The 20543-nt window shown below is 43.0% G+C and overlaps 2 protein-coding genes across 2 annotated transcripts in view; both read right to left on the bottom strand.

Moving 5' to 3' along the window:
- The window catches only part of LOC114830302 (perforin-1-like), a 36653-nt gene extending 16738 nt beyond the window's left edge, over positions 1–19915 (bottom strand). Inside the window, exon 1 of the mRNA XM_034290508.1 lies at positions 19856–19915. Within this exon, the coding sequence (XP_034146399.1) occupies positions 19856–19862 (7 nt within the window). The 5' untranslated portion in view covers positions 19863–19915. The remainder of the gene's footprint in view (positions 1–19855) is intronic.
- Positions 1183–8697, bottom strand: LOC117592787 (perforin-1-like). Its single transcript, XM_034290509.1, has 7 exons — positions 8626–8697; positions 5864–6234; positions 3391–3554; positions 2847–3066; positions 2620–2759; positions 2118–2541; positions 1183–1915 (listed from the first exon to the last, which is right to left on the bottom strand). Exons 1-7 carry the CDS (start codon positions 8642–8644, stop codon positions 1430–1432), a joined length of 1824 nt encoding a protein of 607 aa, XP_034146400.1. The 5' UTR covers positions 8645–8697; the 3' UTR covers positions 1183–1429.
- Positions 19916–20543: the final 628 nt, after the last annotated feature.

Genomic DNA, 20543 nt, shown 5'->3' on the forward strand with positions numbered 1-20543 from the left:
CTGTCCAGTTCTGAAAAACCAACCGAAACAGTCCCTGTCACCATCCCGTAAATCAAACAGCGTCCGATGGACCGCCTATTTGACTATAGAATCTGGTTTCACTAACGCTTTCTATGCCCCGTTTATGTCTGCCGGTTGTGATTTCTTAACAGGAGGACAAGCTGATCAAAAGCCCATACGGATCTTACGAGACAACGGGGCAGCGCAGTCAGTAATCGTTACTGACGTTTTACCCTGGTCCCCTGAAACGTATTGTGGCTCGCATGTCATTTAACAGGGTATACAGAAACCGCGCCTGTACCATTAAACTGGATCCACTTAGTGTCACACTTGGTATCAGGACGCATCCGTGAAGGTGTAGTGTCTACGCTGCTAGTAAAAGGTATCACGTTTGTTACTAGGGAACGATATTGTTGGGGTTTAATACCAGTTTCATTTGTTCACCGGGGAAGGGGAGCACCTTGGGAATGCTTAGGCAAGAGGCCTGTAGGCATACATTACACGTTCCGTTCTAACTTCCTATGAACACTTGGTTAGACCAGGGCAGATCATCCTGTATTATGGTTAGAGTACAGTAGACACACTAAGACCTGGACAGACCATCCCCCTGTATTATGGTTAGTGAAGTTAGGTTAGGAGAGGAAAGGTAGGAGGGGTTAAATTAACTTTTACTTCCTTTCCTTTGATTCCGACCAACTACATTACCGTGGTTTGGAAAAGTAAATTCCCGCTAACGGTATACTCTGCCTCAGTCATCCTTGTAGCTACCCCAGCCAAAGAAAGAGGAAGCTTACTGATGGAAACCTTTAAGTTCAACCATTTTATCATAGCTTCCTTCCACAAAGGACCATAATAACTACAAGACAGACCAATATTGACTCTTAAAACCGTTCACAATATCCTCACCATAGTATCACCTGTATTAACATGAAAATAGCCATGAAAGGGTAGCATTAATGTCACATATAGACACTTTACATTTGATTAGATTAACAAAATTACATCAACACTTCACATCACAAACCAAGCACAATACAAAAGGTACCTTGTTCCTGCTTCAGCTAAGTGCTAAATATCTATTATTTGGCACAAATCATTAAACGTTTAGCAGAGTTATGAATACCTTAAAATGAAAGAGTGAATACCTTAAAATGAAAGAGTGAATACCTTAAAGTTAAATTGCATTTTTATTGCAGGGGTAGCTAGCACAAAGTCAATGTCTAGACTGAATTAATTAAAAAGAGTTTAAATCACCACATTTCCGTTTGGTTTATGCTATAAAAGTGTAAGTAAACCATTGCTTTTCTAAATACATAGTATATGCTTTGGATTTTTGTTTTTACAGCATTTTTCCATTACTGGCCAAAGTAATATTGTTTCTACATCAGAATAAGAGTTTAGAAATAATCTACATAAAAATAGGTTTTGATCACAGCTCATTGAGGGCAGAGAGACGAGGGTGATCATTTCCTTTCTGCTTCATCATGAAGGCCAACGGGTCTACTGGGGGCCGGCCCATCCTGATGTGAGCCAGTAGATCCTGGGTCATGTTCAGGGCGTTACGGGAGGTGTAGATGCCAGAAAGGTCAGAGTTCATCGGAGAAGAGACATACTCCCCACAGGTTGGGCCCCCAAGTCCTGGGGCACATTCAACCATGTAGGAGTAGAACAAGTTGCCATGATTTAGTGAACACATTTCATTCTTATGAGACCCTGCTTTGACAGGCTGAATGATGCACTGCCCTAAAAGGTCATTCGACCTCTTGTACCAAGTGATGTCCTCGTCGTACACAGCAAATTTGAGCTCACTGGCCAGGGAGAGCTTGACAGTGCCAAAGTCAATGTTTTCGTTCCACCTGGGGTTGTTATTGTTGTTGATCACAGGAGTCTGCTTGGCATCATTACCCATGAACACCTTCACAAAAAGAGTAAACTGGATTTAAAGCTACAGTTTCTGATTTTAAAAACCACAATACGAGGATCCCATCACTAGTTTTGTTGTGAAGTATAAGGGATGGGGATAGGAAGTATGACTTAGTGTCAAAACCTAGATCAGTTTTAAAGTGCACTAATTAAAATGTAATACCAATTTAAATATTCAGATTAAGCAATCATACCTTGACAAAGCCGTCAGTCTGTGAAATAGTGTCCCCGTAGAGGCCCCTGGCGTATTTTATGGTGACCTTTAGTCGGGCCAGGCCTTTCTCCTGCGGGCAGCACTGGTTGGTCATCTCCTCGCTGGCCTGACACACACACTGGCAGGAGTCATGGGCACTGGGACTGGAGCCACTCTTACACTTCCCAGAGCAGTGCTTGACCAGGGCGTGTTCCAGGATGTAGTCCTCCACTGCTTTCTTCAGCCCTTCCCTCCTACAGGTGTCCTTCACCAGTAGATGGAGGGGGTGGAGGGAGTAATGCATGATGTCTGGAAAAGTTTTCAGGGTTCTTGCCCAATCAGCGAAGCCCTTGGAGGTTCCACCCGTCCTGGAGAAGAGCAGGTCAGTTGCTCCATCCGTCTGTCCCCCCACCACCTCAGTAAACCTGTTTGTTAGTTTATCATTATTAGTCCTGTTCCACTACAACAAGCACCACATTGGTAATCAATCAAATCAATCAAACCTGTCATTAAACATGCTGCTGAAACTGTCTTTGGTGTCACGACTTTTAAGGTCCTTCTTGCAGAACTTGGTCTCTGTTTTGACTTCAGCTGATCCAGAACCAGTACCAAAAGAGGCCTCAGCTTCCAGACAGTCCTTGACCTTCAAAAAAGAAAAGAAGAACATAATGTAAAATGTTTAGAAAATATAAATATATGTAACTTCATTCTATTTTTAAATGGCCCTCACCTCATTCTCATTGTAACCATTCAGGGACGCCTCACACACTCTCAGGGAGGTGACACTCTTCACCCGCCCCCCCAGGTGAACCTTCCTGATGTAGTGGGTGCCGAAGGTGGCAAGGAAACGGGTGTATTCAGCCTTGGTCTGGGTGGTGTAGAGGGGAGGGAGGAGACCCAGGATGCGAGAAAACTCAGGATGTAGAGGAGGGTCCTCAATCAACCGGTAACTAAGGAAACACAAGATGGAGAGTTAATTAGTAATGAGTCATGTAGGTTAAATTTATTTGTTGGATGGATTGTAGACCTGCCAATAGGAATTACATTATTTTAAACTACAAATGTCCACATTTGGGGATACCAACAAAAGTTAATTCTTTATGTTTAGTCATATTAGAAACCTAACCCATTATATCTTCTATAAACTATACCATCTTACAACCTCTATATATAACCTCTACAATCCAGACTTTCCCAGAGTGTAATGTGTTAACAAGCCACTAGAGAGCAGTGTTAGCACTAATAATGCAGCTATATTAAAACAAGTAAATCACCTGTAATAGGAGCAGTGTGTTTCCTGTTTGATGAAGCTGTACTTGTCCTGCTTGGACTGATCCATGACTGTTTTAGCAGCTCTGGAGTGGGTACCCCCCACCACGACTGACCCCTTTGCCTGGGGGGTCCAAATGTTCAGACCAATCTTCCAACTAACATCTACCTACACAAATAGAGTGGACATATCAATAATACAAAATAGTATTAATGTACAGGGCTCTACAGTGTGACAATCGTATTTGCAACTAAAAATGAAGGTGCACAAATTATCAAAAATTACGTTTTTGCACATGTTCGGTCACCAGTTTCAACCCAGTAAACCAACGGTTTTCACCTGTTCTGCAAAATATCAGAAATAATTCTCACACTATCTAAGGGGCTTGCCTGTCTGCAATCCATTAATGTTACCTGAAGCAATTGTCTGCTACATTGGAAACGTGAGTTAAAACACAGTCTGGGTCATTGAAATGCACTGCCATTTGTTGTATTGGTAATATTACTTGATAAGAATACCAAAAAAATTCCAGGAAAAATAATGTAAATAATAATGTAAAAAATAATGTCATATAGAATAGAATTCATAAAGACCCCTTTAGAGAAATTCATATAACCAGGTATATTGACAGAAACGTTTGGCAGTACTTTCTCTTGTGCAATATGGACAGAGGAAAAAGTTACAGTGGAGAGAATCTGTCCCTGATTGAAAGCAAAACAAATGGTTGCTAACGACACTTTCAGCTATCTTTTACTGTCCACAAATGTTGTGGTTAATTGTCAGCACTAGAGACAAACCTCTATCCAGACAATTAAATCATAGTCCTGAATTTATTACTGTGTGCACAGACCCTTTTTATGTTAAATAAACAGCGATTACCTATTTTGTGGGCGGGGCCGAACTGGTGGCAGAAAGTGACAGTTATCTCTTTAAACCTAGGATCATCTGGATGCCTACTCCAATCACTTTGGTTTTGCCTGTGTGTGATAAACAGTGGATAAAACCTTGCCTGAACTAAACGCCCTCTCTGGGTTATACGACCCCCTTAATTCTCCATCAAATCACCTAATGACACCACATTGTTTTTCCACACATTCCTTGGTTTCCACTATTCTATTAAAAATGCTGTTAAATCTCCACTGAGAGTAATTCCACAAAAACAATTTTGACAGATGTAGATGTTATTTTTCTCATTTTGGGTTACATTGTCATGTGATGTGATAAAGTTAGACTTCTAAACTTATTTTTGATATGTCTATAGGAAGGCCTTAGGCTAAGTCCTTGTTAAGAGAAAAAAAAAATCATAATATTTTTTCACCAATCCTGTTTTTTGTTGTGATGATGCTGGGGGCCCCCTCTCCTTCAGGGTAAAATGTCCCTGGGGGTATTTTACCCCTGAGAATATATTAATAAAATATGACAAAATTACAACTGAATATGCTGAAATGTCACTTTAGAGACAAGCAATCCTGGCTCCAGGACAAAATTACTGTGGGGGCATTTTTTATCAGTAGGGAGCATATCTAATTTCTATAACATTTGCAGTGATTATGGGGAAACAAAAATAAAGGGGGCACAGATGCTTTCTTGGGGCAAAATGCCTACAGTAGCATTGCGCAATGTGCAAAATCACAGTTAAAATATTTTTTTTTGTATTATAATTGTATTTAAATACTCCTATCAATGCTGAATTCCTTTCAGTGGTATAGATGGCAATGATAGAATTACTCTAAAATAAAAACGGGGCATTTTACATGTGGGGATGATGATATTCCCACACTTTAAGCAATTTTACATGGAGATGCTGTCACAACTCAGCGCCCCTCTTCACCTGAATATTGAACTTTGCCAAAAGACACTCAGAACTCCTTCCTCCTGTAAATGTCCCAGATGGTTTACTCCTTCCTCCTGTAAAGGTCCCAGATGGTTTAATCCTTCCTCCTGTTAATGACCCAGATTGTTTACCAACTCCTATCACCTGCCCACACCCACTCCTACCACCTATTGTCTCACTAATTTATGCACAACTGTGTCTTGTTAGCTATCATGATGCCTCTGTATTACCACTGATCTCCCTGTGTTCCATGCAAAGTTTTGTTATCTATTCTGAGAAGCATTTCTGAACTTTATACATATCTTGACAATTTCACCGGTTTGATAGATTACTTTCCTGCTTTTTGGAATGCGATTTTTGGATTTTCCCTGACACAGCGCGTTTCCCTGTTTGACCTTTTCCAGTAATTTGTTCCCTCTGTTCCAACAATTTAAAAAAGTGTTGCTGGTATCGTATTCAAACTGCGCATATATTTTTCAAGAAACAATAAAACGTCTCAGTTTCAACATTAGAGATGTTGTCTTTGTACTATTTTCTATAGAATGTAGGGTTTTTAAGGATTTGCACATCATTGCATTCTTTTTTTATTTACATTTAATGCAGTGTCCCTTTTTAGGAAACATTGTTGTAGTAGTTATAGTACCTCTGTTTGACTCTTGCTCACAAATGCCTCACTGGAGTCGTAGACCGTACTGGATATCTTCATGTGACATTGGTGTGAGGGTCTCCAGTCCACCACAGCCGCTGGGAGCCTCTGAGTCTGTGCCTCCATGAAAGGGTTAACACAGAGTGTACAGGTCCCGTTCTGGGTCTTCCTCCATTTATCCATGTTCACCACATAGGCCTGCTTGCGCTCCATGGTGACCACATCAAAACCCTCACCAGCCAGGTTGGTCCCGGGAGCTGACTGGGCAGCACTGCACTCTACTGGTTGGCCTGTGGTGCAGGAGGGCAGGACAGGGGGGATCCAGGCCCCCCACAGCCCCAACAGGGTCAACACAGTAGTCTGGAGAACTGGAGAGAAGGATGGGGTTAATGTTACCATGTCTTTAATAAAGAGTTATTTAATGTAGAACATAAATTACATGGATATTACACTTAAATAAGATGTTCCCATATTTTCAGAACTACTGTTAAGATATAGCAGTGCTATTTGACATTATCAAAACAACATTCACTGGAATTTGTATTGAGATTAAAATCCAGTGTTACTCCGGTTTCTGGAATAAGTTACAGACAACGCCAATGACATCAGAACGCCTATGAACTTGTTAGAAATGTTAGGATATACATTTCTATGTAGAAATAGAACATGGCTTACATCTAGCAGAACACAATTTGTTCAATTCACTTTCATGCCGGTTACTGATGGCAATATCATTAATATTAATGCTTCTGCATCTGTTTTAAACCCTCTCAACATAGTTTATCATTGCGCATTACATTTTTATTACAGGTGACTGTTAGAGTACACATCATTGCTCTCTTTATCAGAAAATAAGCTGGCCCTCTGAAGTAACAGAGATTCATGCATTTCACACAATACTCTCCAATTTCTTAGTAAAAATAATTTTGTGGGCCCCAGCCCTATATTAATAGTGTGAATTATGGTTAAAATCCAGTGTTAAATAAATGACACCGCCTGTGACATGGTTTTTGCTTTAACATTCATTGTATACTGTGGGCCCATATATAGACAGGTATGTGCCTTTCCAAATCCTGTCCGATCAATTGAATTTACCAAAGATGGATTCCAATCAAGTGGTTGAAACATCTCAAAGATGATCAATGGAAATAGGATGTACCTAAGCTCTATTTGAAGAGTCTGAATACTATAGCGAAGAGTCCGAATACTTAATGTGATATTTATGTTCTTCTGAAAAATTGCAATACTCTCGCACACTGGTGATCAGGATGGGGTATGTATTTAAATGTAATCTGTTACAGTCACAAGTTACCTGTCCACATTTGTAATCACTAACAAAACTTTTTGATTACTCAAACTCTGTTACATAATCTGATTACTTTGAATTACTTTTAGATTACTTTCATATTAAGAGGCATTGGAAAACAAATAGGAATAGCCTTTAACCAACTGAACACCTTTAGAAGGGTTGCGTAGGCTACAGTGCCTTTAGAAATGGGTTTCTAAACTATTGCTTTTTACGTCAATATGATTGGGCTACATCTCTACAATACACGCTAAAGGTCTGTCAGATATTGAGTCAGTCCAATAAATCCAATAAACCTCGATCTTCCTGAACATGAAAGAAAACACAAATGAAAGAAATAAACTGTGATTGTAAACCTGCACTCTTAACATAAAGTAAATGACGTCAAGTAGGAAATGATAACCAATGAAAAAAATGTCAGAGATGCAAAGTAAGCAGAATAACATGGACGGAGTTGATGTGGCCGCGTCAAATGAAAATAATCATCCTTTGGCAGAGCTTCCCAAAACACCTTTTCTCCACAAATGTCGTGGTAAATCCAATCTAATGTTTTATCTTGAAGGCAGTGCCATGTTACATCTATCTAACATAGTTGCCTAATCTATTAAACAATTCCTGTAAAGGTTATTCGGTGCAACTCGTCCTGTGTTGTTCGGTGCATTTGACAAACAAACCATGAAACTTGAAAATGATATAACACTAGGTAGGCCTATTATTGCCTATCACTGTTATGAGAATTATGCGTCGAGTAGATAACTAATTAACATTTTATATGACTCGGCTAATATTATCGAAGGTACTCTTTTTTTACCAGACATCCAACCATCTAAAACCGGAGAAATTTAACTAGCGATTCCTCAGTCACTAAACCGGTTAAGCGCGTCCACCATTGCGCGCATAATGATGACTGAGGCGAGCAATTCATATTTTGGTTCAAATAACGAGGTTTTTATAACATTAAATAATAAACTCAAACATACAACGTGTCATAATTATTTTGGCACCCATTATTTTTCAATTGAAGTAATCCAAAAGTATTCATAATTCATTTTTGTTGGTAAGGTAATGGATTACAGTTACAGTTTTTTTTTTATCTGTTACTCCCCAACTCTGCTGGTGGTGCTTGCAAGCATTATTATTTAATATTTAATTATTTAAAAAATGCTACATTTTGGGCAAAAACCTTCAGCCGGCCTGACCAAAACATTATGTTTTTAACAAATGATGTATTTTATTCTCACACCTGCTCATTACACTACAGGTGTGTGATTAGTTCATTTGTTTACATATTTCTGTTTTAAAAATGTAATATATTTGCAGATTATTTTAAATCAGTTTTTGTCATTATAATATATTTCTTGTAGATTTAGAGGAACATTTCAGTTTAATCCAATTAAGAATACATCTCTAATAGAAAAATGAATGAAGAATTGAAAATAGATCAGTGTCTTACCAGACATAGCAATCACCATTGGGTATGATGGTGAGGTTGATAAAAAAGATTCTGGAACAGTGGACCTGTCTGTATGACTTGCTGAATGACCGACTACCTCGGGGAACAGCAAGTTTTATCTGACTCTTTCTTTTTTTTTCAATGTGGTCAAGGCTTTGTTTATACCAAGAGGTGTGGTTTCTCTTACCTTTGACCACATTCTGCACTTGGTGTTGATGAGGTCTTCACTTCAGAGAAACCTTTTGCAGACAAATAAAGATAATTAATACACAACTCAAAGAAATATGTAATCATCACAGTATACTGTAACATTAAGTAAATTAAACTTCAGTGATATCAGTCTGTCCAGTTAGGAAGCATAAGCGATTGTGAATCAATGTCACCAGTTTTGGTGCAAATAAAAATGACAACATGCACCGGAGAGGCAACATCAAGACAACCCCTAAAAAGAGAATGGTTTTGCAGATGGTGGACAAAGACAATTTCTCTCTCCTTATCCTTCGGACTGATTCTTGTCTAGTATTGCATTTTTCTGGTGTCCTTGTCACTACTGGTAGCATGAGGCAATACCTGCAACCCATTCAGGTTGCGAAAGGTAGTCCAGCTTTTTATGTCTAAACTACATCTAGATGCATTGTTCTGTATTGTTCTGTCTAGACTACTTCTAGATGTATTGTTCTCTCTGGACTACATCTAGATGTATTGTTCTGTCTGGACTACATCTATATGTATTGTTCTGTCTTGACTACATCTAGATGAACTGTACTTAGCTGCTACCACCTTAGAAAGCCTAGCCTACACCTCCTAGTCCTACTACCACCACCCCCACAGGCTCAGATGTATCCATTGTGGATCTACCTGTTATCCCTCCAACTGCTGGCAGAAATCTGGCTGTCTGGTTCCAGTGTGTCTGACAGCTATAAAGGTCACCGGATGCCCCTCTACTCGGACCTACACATTTATGAAAAATGCCGGAAAGAAGAGGATGGGTATGCCCTGGATGTATGAACCACAGGTAGAGATCCGGGATGAAATGACTGAGGGGAATTTTTATAAACAAGGGGGCATATGTAATGCATATACCATTTGCAGTGTTTTTGGGAAGCAAAACTGTGGGGATTCTATCTGGAGGTCAAATTCTTTCTGTAGGGCAAATGCCCGGCTTTGCCCCCTCGAGGATCCGGGCTTGAATCTGGTTAAAATATTCTAGCAAGTGGAGCCTTTAAGGGAGAGTATGTCCAAAAATCACATTTCGTTAACAGTCCACTTACAGTGGACAGTTGTCCTTTATGGCACATTGTCATATTTTTCAACTCTGTCTCAGTCTTTAATCAGCGTTATTGGCATCGTACAAATTAATTAATGGAAACGGAATGTATCATTTCCACAAAACTGCATTGCCAGCGGAAACGTACTCTAAAACACTCCAAACTAAGGAAGTGGTGTTGTTGACTTCAAAGAACATGACAATGTTGTATTCCTCAAAATTACGTTTTTATTTTTGCTTAATAATTCTCATTTCAAATAAACAGGGTACTTCCTGTGTTTTGTTCAGTTTTGTTCAGAATTATACCAACCCTCATGTTTTTTCGGGAAGAGTAAGTATATACATCACAGTGAACAAAAGTTATTTGCTAGCTAGAAAGCAAGTTACCTATTTCGTATTTGATATTCACCTTGGACAGTCAAACTGTATTTGCTTGAGAGAGAAAGGAAAATATATACGTCTCTGGAAAAAATTAAGAGACCACTGCACCTTTTTCTTTCCTTTCTAAAAAAGTTGAAAAGGACGGTTATGAGTGAGGAACAGAAGAGTTCAATTTGCAGTGGTCTCTTAATTTTAACCCTTCTGTTTGACTGTCTGAGGTGAGACCACTGCAAATCTCCTTTGCCATGTCCCTTGTACCTTTCTAATGACCACGGCATGGATATTTCCTTAGTAGCAGTTGTAAATTAAAGGCCAATAAGGTCAAAGACCTTATCTGTAACTGAACACATCTTCACACCTCTTCTTTTCTCATCCAATCAGCTAGCATCTTGGGATGAGGGTGGGAATATGAAGATACTGCCCCCTAGTGGTGACCTGGAGCCTCTGATCCAGGAGAGCCAAGCCGTGCTGGACAGCTACTCAAATGCTGTGGAGTACTCCCGAGGCCTGCTCAACCCAGACCAGTGTGATGGCAATTTCATCAATCAGACCTCTTCAAGGAGGAAGTACAGAGACAAAATTCTCTTGCACAATTTAATAGTTTATTTGCAAATACAGAGACGTGTCAAACGCTTTTTACCATATAATCATTTGAGGAGTCTCTAACTTAATACATGACAATAATCAGTACTTATACAGGGAAAAGGGTGTGGTAAGATGCTGCCCATCTGTCTTGTGTCACATAGGTTTTACCCAAAGGGAGGGTTGTCACCCCACCCCCAAGGGCCACATTGCTAAGGAACAAAAGGACTAATACCCTTCTAGGCAGAGGAACCTGGTCAGAGTACCTAATACTCCTCTGATATTATACAGACATGTGTGTCACAAACAAAGTAAAGATGTACATACCAGGCAATAGAAAGACAGACAAGTCTCCTTAGTACATTTGAGACACACACCAGCACTATAACACAAGCACCAGGCCGACCCAGTTAGCTAATTACCTGTTTTAAGATCACTGATATCCAGGATGAGACCTGGACCACCTATTTAGATGTGTGCCAACGGCTTAACAAAGTCTGCCGTGGAAGGCAGTCCTACATGATAAGTGGGGTGACTGTCTCCGGGGCCACCATACAGCAGGGAAATGAGGCCCGACTAGGGATCCCTAAACACTGGTGGTTTGCTTACTGGTGCCCACGGTTTGACCATAACTCACCCTATGAGTTTCATGTTCCCCAGCTATGGTGCCTATGCACTGAATGAACAGGAGGGTCATGAGGTCACTGAGGTGCTTTCTGAACAAACACAGAGAGTAATTTGTTCTAGAAGTAATCTTCTACAAGGACTGTGTGCCAGAAAACATCATTAAAAATGGTGAACATCATTATTCGTTTTTTCATTGGAAACTGTAGATATCCTGCACAAACAGCCGAACAGAAGATCTCTTGTCTGATTAATGTGTCAAATGTGACAAACCACAACTTGTTTTCACACCCCACAGAAACACTCTGTACAAACATTACTACATGCAACCCACAGGAAAGGACTACAACTTAATGTTAGTCCCAAAGTACGCTACAACTGACATGTTGTAACATCATAAAATAGATGATGCTCAATGTAGTTTACAGCCATTATTTACATGGAATATGGGATTTACACAGTGTAAAAACAATAGTGAAGGCATGGTACATGTGTTGGCCAGGACAGATAACATAACTACACCGCTCCAATGAAGTAATGGCCACGCCTCATTCAGATGTCTTTTAATTATTTATTTTTCTCTCTTTCATTTCTGTCAGCAGACACCATGAAAACTAAAAGTAAATAACAAATATAAAAGGTTAAATTATTATGTCTCTCAGTCATTTAAAGTATATGAAACAAGCGTCCATTTCTAAACGGGCCCAAACACGTTAACACAACAGAAATGTGCTGAAATTAAGTTAAAGAAACCATGTCACATTATTAATTTAAAGGCACATCAACAAACATTGAACACCTATAAACCACATTTTTTAGGGTCTGTTATGTCTTCCCTCTGCGTCCATGTTGCTCTCTGACCCACAATGTCCTGATCATGTTCTTAACTAAACTCATGTGACCTGTTACACCAAATTAAAATGAAGCTTAAATAAAGAGAACTAACATTTTAAGGTGGTACATTTTAGACAAATTCTCATCTATGTTACCCCTTTATTAACATTTATTGAAACATCTCTCAGACAGTTACAGAGTTCTGTTAGCAGTTCAATGACATTCACTTAGTTAAATTTTGATAAGGAAGGACCACAGTAAAACAATGTTCTCAGACCTGTTGTAGCTAATGACATCACCCAGTCTTTTGTGTGGTCAAAACTGAACAGAAGAGGAAACAATTCATTCTGAAACTAGTCTTTGAGGAGGTGAGAAAACAGTTTTATCCATTAGTCCGGCATTGTGGTCTTGATGACCACAGCACAATTACACCCCCCTCCCCTTCTGTTTGAAGTTTGTGTGTCATTGTGATTACATCCTCCCCGGGCTATTGGGCACATCACAGGTGAGGCGTTTTGGGGCACTGCCCGCCCTACAGAACATCTGTGCCCCCCAAATAAAAAACATTTGAATGAAAACTTGCATGATTTAATTTTGCATCATATTTTTTACTGACAGGGTTTTCGACCTATCGAATACTGAAGCCTCTGCAATAATTTGAATTAACGTGGAAAGTGAAACTGCCCACATTTCGCCATCTTGGTTCCATAGGTCACGTGTGTAATAAACACTTGGACCAAGGGATGAGGTTCCAATCGCGGAACGCAACCGTCGTTTATTTATACGGCACAAAAGGGCTGAGGCAAAAATCACAACGAGAAGGACGGGCAGGAGTTCGGTAACAGGTTGGCAATTCGAGAGTGCGACGGTACAGGTATGGGCAGGCTTGACAGAATAATCCACAGGGCAGGCAAGCAGGTCAGAAGGCAGGCTACTAGACACGGAGACACATGGGAGCAGGGCAATGGAAAGGATGATAACAACAGGTAGCCACAAACCTAGTTGGCTAGTCACTATGCCAAGGCTTGGCAGGTCCACAACAAACAATACCTCACAATTGAGTAGTGTCGGAGGACTGGCTTATGTAGGAGGAGATAATGAGAATCAGGTGTCAGTATTCAGGTGATTGCGACCTTGACTGGGAGCTGCGTTCAGGTCCACTACGCCGTGAGGGCGTGGGTGGGTCTATTTACACATAGATATTTACAGTTGAACAGTAGAAATAGCGTTTGGGCATGTTTATTGTGGAGTCCACGGAGTCCGCAGATGAGCGGGTGGTATACTGTTAATGCCAACTGGCAATCCTGGTGGTAAAATGTGTGAGTTTGACAGAGCCAGTAGAATGTGAAGGAAAAAGGAAATATATGCCAACCTCCCTGAACCCTGCTGACTATACTTCTGGAGGTGTGACAACAAGAACGTTTCCCAAGAATGAAGCATGGATTTCAGGGCCTCACACAACCAATGACAGACTGGCCTGACATGCCACTGCACCCCACTCACCAAAGATGACCCAGAGGTGAAAATGGATGCTGTGGTGAATGTAATCTCAGTACAAGTTGTAGATGTGATCACCAAGCTCATCTTGCATTATTCACGATGATAGAATCTCAAAACAGTGAATGTTCAGATCTGGATAGCCCCGTGACTGGTCAGCCATGGACCAGAACTACAAGCAAGAATAAAGATCTAATGGAGAACTGTTCACAGGATTACAGAAAGACTTATCAAAAGGTCCATCACAACAGATGGGCTGCAGGAAGCAAAAACAGTAATCCTTTGTTTGTGTCAAGGATTTTTTTTCCCTGATGAATGTATTGCCTTGCGCAAAGGCGCAGTGGTAAAGAAGAACAGCCACCTGTACAGACCCCAGTGCTTCGAGATGGTTTATCGTGGGTAGGTGGTTGGTTATGCAGGTCTGCTATGCCAACTCAAGCTAAGCACCCTGCTATATTACCCAAAAACCTGAGTTACAGCAGAGGCAAAAATGGACAAGGACCAGTCAGGGGTGGACTGGCTATTGGGAGGTTTGGGACTTTTCCTGGGGCGCTGGGCCATTACGTGCAGTTTTTCCCAGGATGATCGGAATTTTGTGGGCCGCCAGTAGTTGATTGGCCTCCTTCATAATCCCATTAACAGAAGTGGAGGCAATTACAGTGACAGTAGCAAAAGAAAATTGTCGCATTGACTTGGAACAAGGGCACATTCAAGCATTTCACTCGTGCTATAGCAAACAAACAGCAGATGATTATAATAAAAATATCTGTGAAGTCAAACAATGTAAATGTTAAAATATTGTTAATTACATCATTTGACTTAACCACTATCTTTTCATTATAAAAATAGCCCCTTCCAACCGGGCAATTCCCCTTCAGATTCCTGGGTCCATATTTTAATCCAGTCCGCACCTGGTTCTAATTGTGGATGAGACCGCCCCGCGCAATTCACGGATCATGGGTAAATTGATTGAGTTAAAGTAAGAAATATTATCAATTCTTGAAGAGCACAGACATTGGACATTGACTCCACTTTGGTATTATAACCCGAAAATTTATAATATTGGAGCCAATTGTAGAATTATTGTTTGGTTTTATTTTTACTTTCAATATTATTGTATTAATAAACAGATGTGATTTATTTGAAATTATATTTGGGGTTGATATTGGATAATCGTTACTTCCCTTACACACCCCAGTCACTCCCGACACACCTGGTGTTCCAATAAAGCCCAAACACAGAGTGTACAGGTCCCATTTTGATGCGTCTTCCATTTATCCACATCCACGACATAGGCCTGCTTGCGCTCCATGGTGACCACATCAAAACCCTCACCAGCCAGGTTGGTCCCGGGAGCTGACTGGGCAGCACTGCACTCTACTGGTTGGCCTGTGGTGCAGGAGGGCAGGACAGGGGGGATCCAGGCCCCCCACAGCCCCAACAGGGTCAACACAGTAGTCTGGAGAACTGGAGAGGGGAAGGATGGGGTTAATGTTACCATGTCTTTAATAAAACTTTAATTTAGAACTAAAATGACATGGATATTACACTTAAATAAGATGTTCTCACATTTTCAGACCAGCTGTTAAGATACAGCAGTGCTATTTGACATTATCAAAACAACATTCACTGGAATTTGTATTGAGATTAAAATCGAGTGTCCGAAATAAGTTACCGACAACGCCAATGACATCAGAACGCCTATGAACTTGTTAGAAATTTTGGGATATACATTTCTATGTAGAAATAGAACATGTCTTACATCTGAGCAGAACGCAAATTCTTCAGGACACTTTCATGCCGGTTACTGATGGCAATGTCATTAATATTATGCTTCTACATTTGTTTTAAACCCTCTCAACATAGTTTATCATTGCGCATTACATTTTTATTACAGGTGACTGTTACAGTACACATCATTGCTCTCATTTTCAGAAAGTAAGCTGGCCCTCTGAAATAACAGCGACTCATGCATTGCATTGCATCATCTTCCGCTTATCCGGGGCCGGGTCGCGGGGGCAGCAGTCTAAGCAGGGATGCCCAGACTTCCCTCTCCCCAGACACTTCCTCCAGCTCTTCCGGGGGGACACCGAGGCGTTCCCAGGCCAGCCGGGAGACATAGTCCCTCCAGCCTGTCCTAGGTCTACCCCGGGGTCTCTTCCCGGTGGGACGGGACCGGAACACCTTCCCAGGAAGGCGTTCCGGAGGCATCCGAAACAGATGCCCAAGCCACCTCAGCTGACCCCTCTCGATGTGGAGGAGCAGCGGCTCTACTCTGAGCTCCTCCCGGGTGACCGAGCTTCTCACCCTATCTCTAAGGGATCGCCCAGCCACCCTGCGGAGAAAGCTCATTTCGGCCGCCTGTATCCGGGATCTTGTCCTTTCGGTCATGACCCAAATCTCATGACCATAGGTGAGAGTAGGAACGTAGATTGACCGGTAAATCGAGAGCTTCGCCTTGCGGCTCAGCTCTTTCTTCACCACGACAGACCGATACATCGACCGCATTACTGCAGAAGCTGCACCGATCCGTCTGTCAATCTCCCGTTCCATCCTTCCCTCACTCGTGAACAGGATCCCTAGATACTTAAACTCCTCCACTTGAGGCAGGCACTCTCCACCAACCTGAAGTGGGCAAGCCACCCTTTTCCGACTGAGGACCATGGCCTCGGATTTGGAGGTACTGATTTTCATCCCCACCGTCCAAGTGCATGCTGAAGGTCCTGGTTTGAAGGGGCCAACACGACAACATCATCCGCAAAGAGCAGAGACGAAATTGTGTGGTCCCCAAACCTGACACCCTCCGGTCCCTGGCTGTGCCTAGAAATTCTGTCCATAAAAATTACGAACAGAACCGGTGACAAAGGGCAGCCCTGCCGGAGTCCAACATGCACAGGGAACAAGTCTGACTTACTGCCGGCAATGCGGACCAAGCTCCTGCTTCGGTCGTACAGGGACCTGACAGCCCTTAGCAAAGGACCCTGGACCCCATATTCCCGAAGCACTCTCCACAGGATGCCGCGAGGGACACAGTCGAATGCCTTCTCCAAATCCACAAAACACATGTGGACTGGTTGGGCAAACTCCCATGAACCCTCCATCACCCTGTAGAGGGTATAGAGCTGGTCCAGTGTTCCACGGCCTGGACGAAAACCACACTATTCCTCCTGAATCCGAGGTTCTGCTATCGGCCGTATTCTCTTCTCCAGAACCCTGGCATAGACTTTCCCGGGGAGGCTGAGAAGTGTGATCCCCCTATAGTTGGAACACACCCTCCGGTCCCCCTTCTTATAAAGAGGGACCACCACCCCGGTCTGCCATCCCAGAGGCACTGTCCCCGACTGCCACGCGATGTTGCACAGGCGTGTCAGCCAAGACAGCCCCACAACATCCAGAGACTTGAGGTACTCAGGGCGGATCTCATCCACCCCCGGTGCCTTGCCACCGAGGAGTTTCTTAACCACCTCGGTGACTTCAGCCCGGGTGATGGACGAGTCCACCTCTGAGCCCTCATCCTCTGCTTCCTCAATGGAAGACGTGACGGCGGGATTGAGGAGATCCTCGAAGTACTCCTTCCACCGCCCGACGACATCCCCAGTTGAGGTCAACAGCTGCCCACCTCTACTGTAAACAGCTTTGATAGGGCACTGTTTCCCTCTCCTGAGGCGCCGGAAGGTTTACCAGAATCTCTTCGAGGCCAGCCGATAGTCCTTCTCCATGGCCTCACCGAACTCCTCCCAGGCCCGAGTTTTTGCCTCCACAACCACCCGGGCTGCAGTCCGCTTGGCCTGTCGGTACCCGTCAGCTGCCTCTGGAGTCCCACAAGCCAACCAGGCCTGATAGGACTCCTTCTTCAGCTTGACAGCATCCCTTACTTCCGGTGTCCACCACCGGGTTCGGGGATTGCCGCCTCGACAGGCACCGGAGACCTTACGGCCACAGCTCCGAGCGGCCGCTTCAACAATGGCGGTGGAGAACATGGTCCACTCGGACTCAATATCTCCAACCTCCCTCGGGATCCAGTCAAAGCTCTGCCGGAGGTGGGAGTTAAAGATCTCTCTGACAGGAGACTCGGCCAGACGTTCCCAGCAGACCCTTACAGTACGCTTGGGCCTGCCGAGTCTGTCCAGCTTCCTCCCCCGCCATCGGATCCAACTCACAACCAGGTGGTGATCAGTTGACAGCTCCGCCCCTCTCTTCACCCGAGTGTCCAAGACATATGGCCGCAGGTCAGATGAAACGACAACAAAGTCGATCATCGACCTGCGGCCTAGGGTGTCCTGGTGCCACGTGCACTGATGGACACCCTTATGCTTGAACATGGTGTTCGTTATGGACAAACTGTGACTAGCACAGAAGTCCAATAACTGAACACCGCTCGGGTTCAGATCAGGGGGGCCGTTCCTCCCAATCACGCCCCTCCAGGTGTCACTGTCGTTGCCCACGTGGGCGTTGAAGTCCCCCAGTAGAACGATAGAGTCCCCAGTCGGAGCACTTTCCAGCACCCCTCCCAGAGACTCCAAGAAGGTCGGGTACTCTGCACTGCCGTTCGGCCCGTAGGCACAAACAACAGTGAGAGACCTATCCCCGACCCGTAGGCGCAGGGAAACGACCCTCTCGTTCACCGGGGTAAACTCCAACACATGGCGGCAGAGCTGGGGAGCTATGAGCAAACCCACACCAGCCCGCCGCCTCTCACCATGGGCAACTCCAGAGTGGTGAAGAGTCCATCCTCTCTCAAGGAGTGTGGTTCCAGAGCCCAAGCCGTGCGTAGAGGTGATCCCGACTACCTCTAGTCGGAATCTCTCAACCTCACGCACCATCTCAGGCTCCTTCCCCGCCAGCGAGGTGACATTCCACGTCCCTAGAGCTAGTTTCCGTGTCCGGGGATCGGGTTGTCTAGGCCCCCGCCTTCGACTGCTGCCCGATCCTCTCTGCACCGGCCCCTTATGGTCCCTCCTGTGGGTGGTGAGCCCACGGGAGGGCGGCCCCATGTCGCTTGTTCGGGCTGGGCCCGGCCGGGCCCCATGGGGAAAGGCCCGGCCACCAGGCGCTCGCGAACGAGCCCCAACCCCGGGCCTGGCTCCAGGGTGGGGCCCCGGCTGCGCCATGCCGGGCGACGTCACAGGACACACAATTTTCTTCTTCATTAAGGGGTTTTTGAACCGCTCTTAGTCTGACCCGTCGCCTAGGACCTGTTTGCCTTGGGAGACCCTACCAGGGGCATATAGCCCCAGACAACATAGCTCCTAGGGTCACTCGGGTACTCAAACCCCTCCACCACGTTAAGGTGGCAGTTCAAGGAGAGGAGCGACTCATGCTACTGGAGCGACTCATGCTTTTTACTAAATACTCTTGAATTTCTTTATCAAAATAATTTTGTGGGCCCCCGCACTATATAAATACCGTGAATTATGTTTAAGATCCAGTGTAAATAACACACAACAACTATGACATCGTGGCTTGGTTTTTGCTGTAACATTCATTGTCTACTGTGGGACCTTATATAGACAGGTATGTGCCTTTCCAAATCCTGTCCAATCTATTGAATTTACCACAGGTGGATTCCAATCAAGTGGTAAGAACATCTCAAAGATGATCAATGGAAATAGGATGTACCTAAGCTCTATTTGAAGAGTCTGAATACTATAGCGAAGAGTCTGAATACTTATGTAAATGTGATATTTATGTTCTTCTGAAAAATTGCAATACTCTCGCACACTGGTGATGCTTGCAAGCGTTATTATTTAGTATTTCATTATTTAAAAAATGCAACATTTTGGGCAAAAACCTTCAGCCAGTCTGACCAAAACATTGTTATTAACAAATTATGTATTTTATTCTCACACCTGCTCATTACACTACATGTGTGTGATTAGTTCATTTGTTTACATATTTGTATATATGTGCAGAAGATTTTAAATCAGTTTTTGTCATTATAATGTATTTCTTGTTGATTTAGAGGAACATTTTAGTTTAATCCATTTAAGAATAAATCTCTAATAGAAAAATGAATGAAGAATTGAAAATAGTTCAGCGTCTTACCAGACATAGCAATCAATACTGGTTATGATGGTGGGGTTGATAAAAAAGATTCTGGAAGAGTGGACCTGTCTGTATGACTTGCTGAATGACTGAATACTTCGGGGAACAGCAAGTTTTATATGACTCTTTGTGCAGTGAAGGGGGCTTTTTTGTCAATGTGGTCAAGGCTTTGTTTATACCAAGAGGTGTGGTTTCTCTTCCCTTTTACCACATTCTGCACTTGGTGTTGATGAGGTCTTCACTACAGAGAAAGCTTTTGCAGACAAAGATAATGAATACACTGCTCAAAGAAATTAAGGGAACACGTAATCATCACAGTATACTGTAACATCAAGTCAATTAAACTTCATTGATATCAATCAGTCCAGTTAGGAAGCATAAGCGATTGTGAATCAATGTCACTAGTTTTGGTGCAAATGAAAGTGACAACATGTGCACTGGAGAGGCAACATCAAGACAACCCCCAAAAAGAGAATTGTTGTGCAGGTGGTGGCCAAAGACAATTTCTCTCTCCTTTTCCTTTGGATTGATTCTTCTCCAGTATTGTATAATTCTAGTGTCCTTGTCACTACTGGTAGCATGAGGTGGTACCTGTAGCCCATTCAGGTTGCACAGGTTGTCCAGCTTGTTCTTTCTGGACTAGATCTAGATGTATTGTTCTTTCTGGACTAAATCTAGATGCATTGTT

Source organism: Esox lucius, chromosome 24 (assembly GCF_011004845.1).
Source record: "Esox lucius isolate fEsoLuc1 chromosome 24, fEsoLuc1.pri, whole genome shotgun sequence".
Taxonomy (NCBI): domain Eukaryota; kingdom Metazoa; phylum Chordata; class Actinopteri; order Esociformes; family Esocidae; genus Esox; species Esox lucius.

Bases quoted from the DNA above. Each gene is read 5' to 3' on its own strand.
- LOC117592787 (XM_034290509.1), bottom strand. The intron at 3,067-3,390 runs GTGATTTACTTG...GTGTTTCCTTAG, and splicing joins ACACACTGCTCCTATTACAG to TTACCGGTTGATTGAGGACC. The intron at 2,542-2,619 runs GTTTGATTGATT...ACTAACAAACAG, and splicing joins AGCAGCATGTTTAATGACAG to GTTTACTGAGGTGGTGGGGG.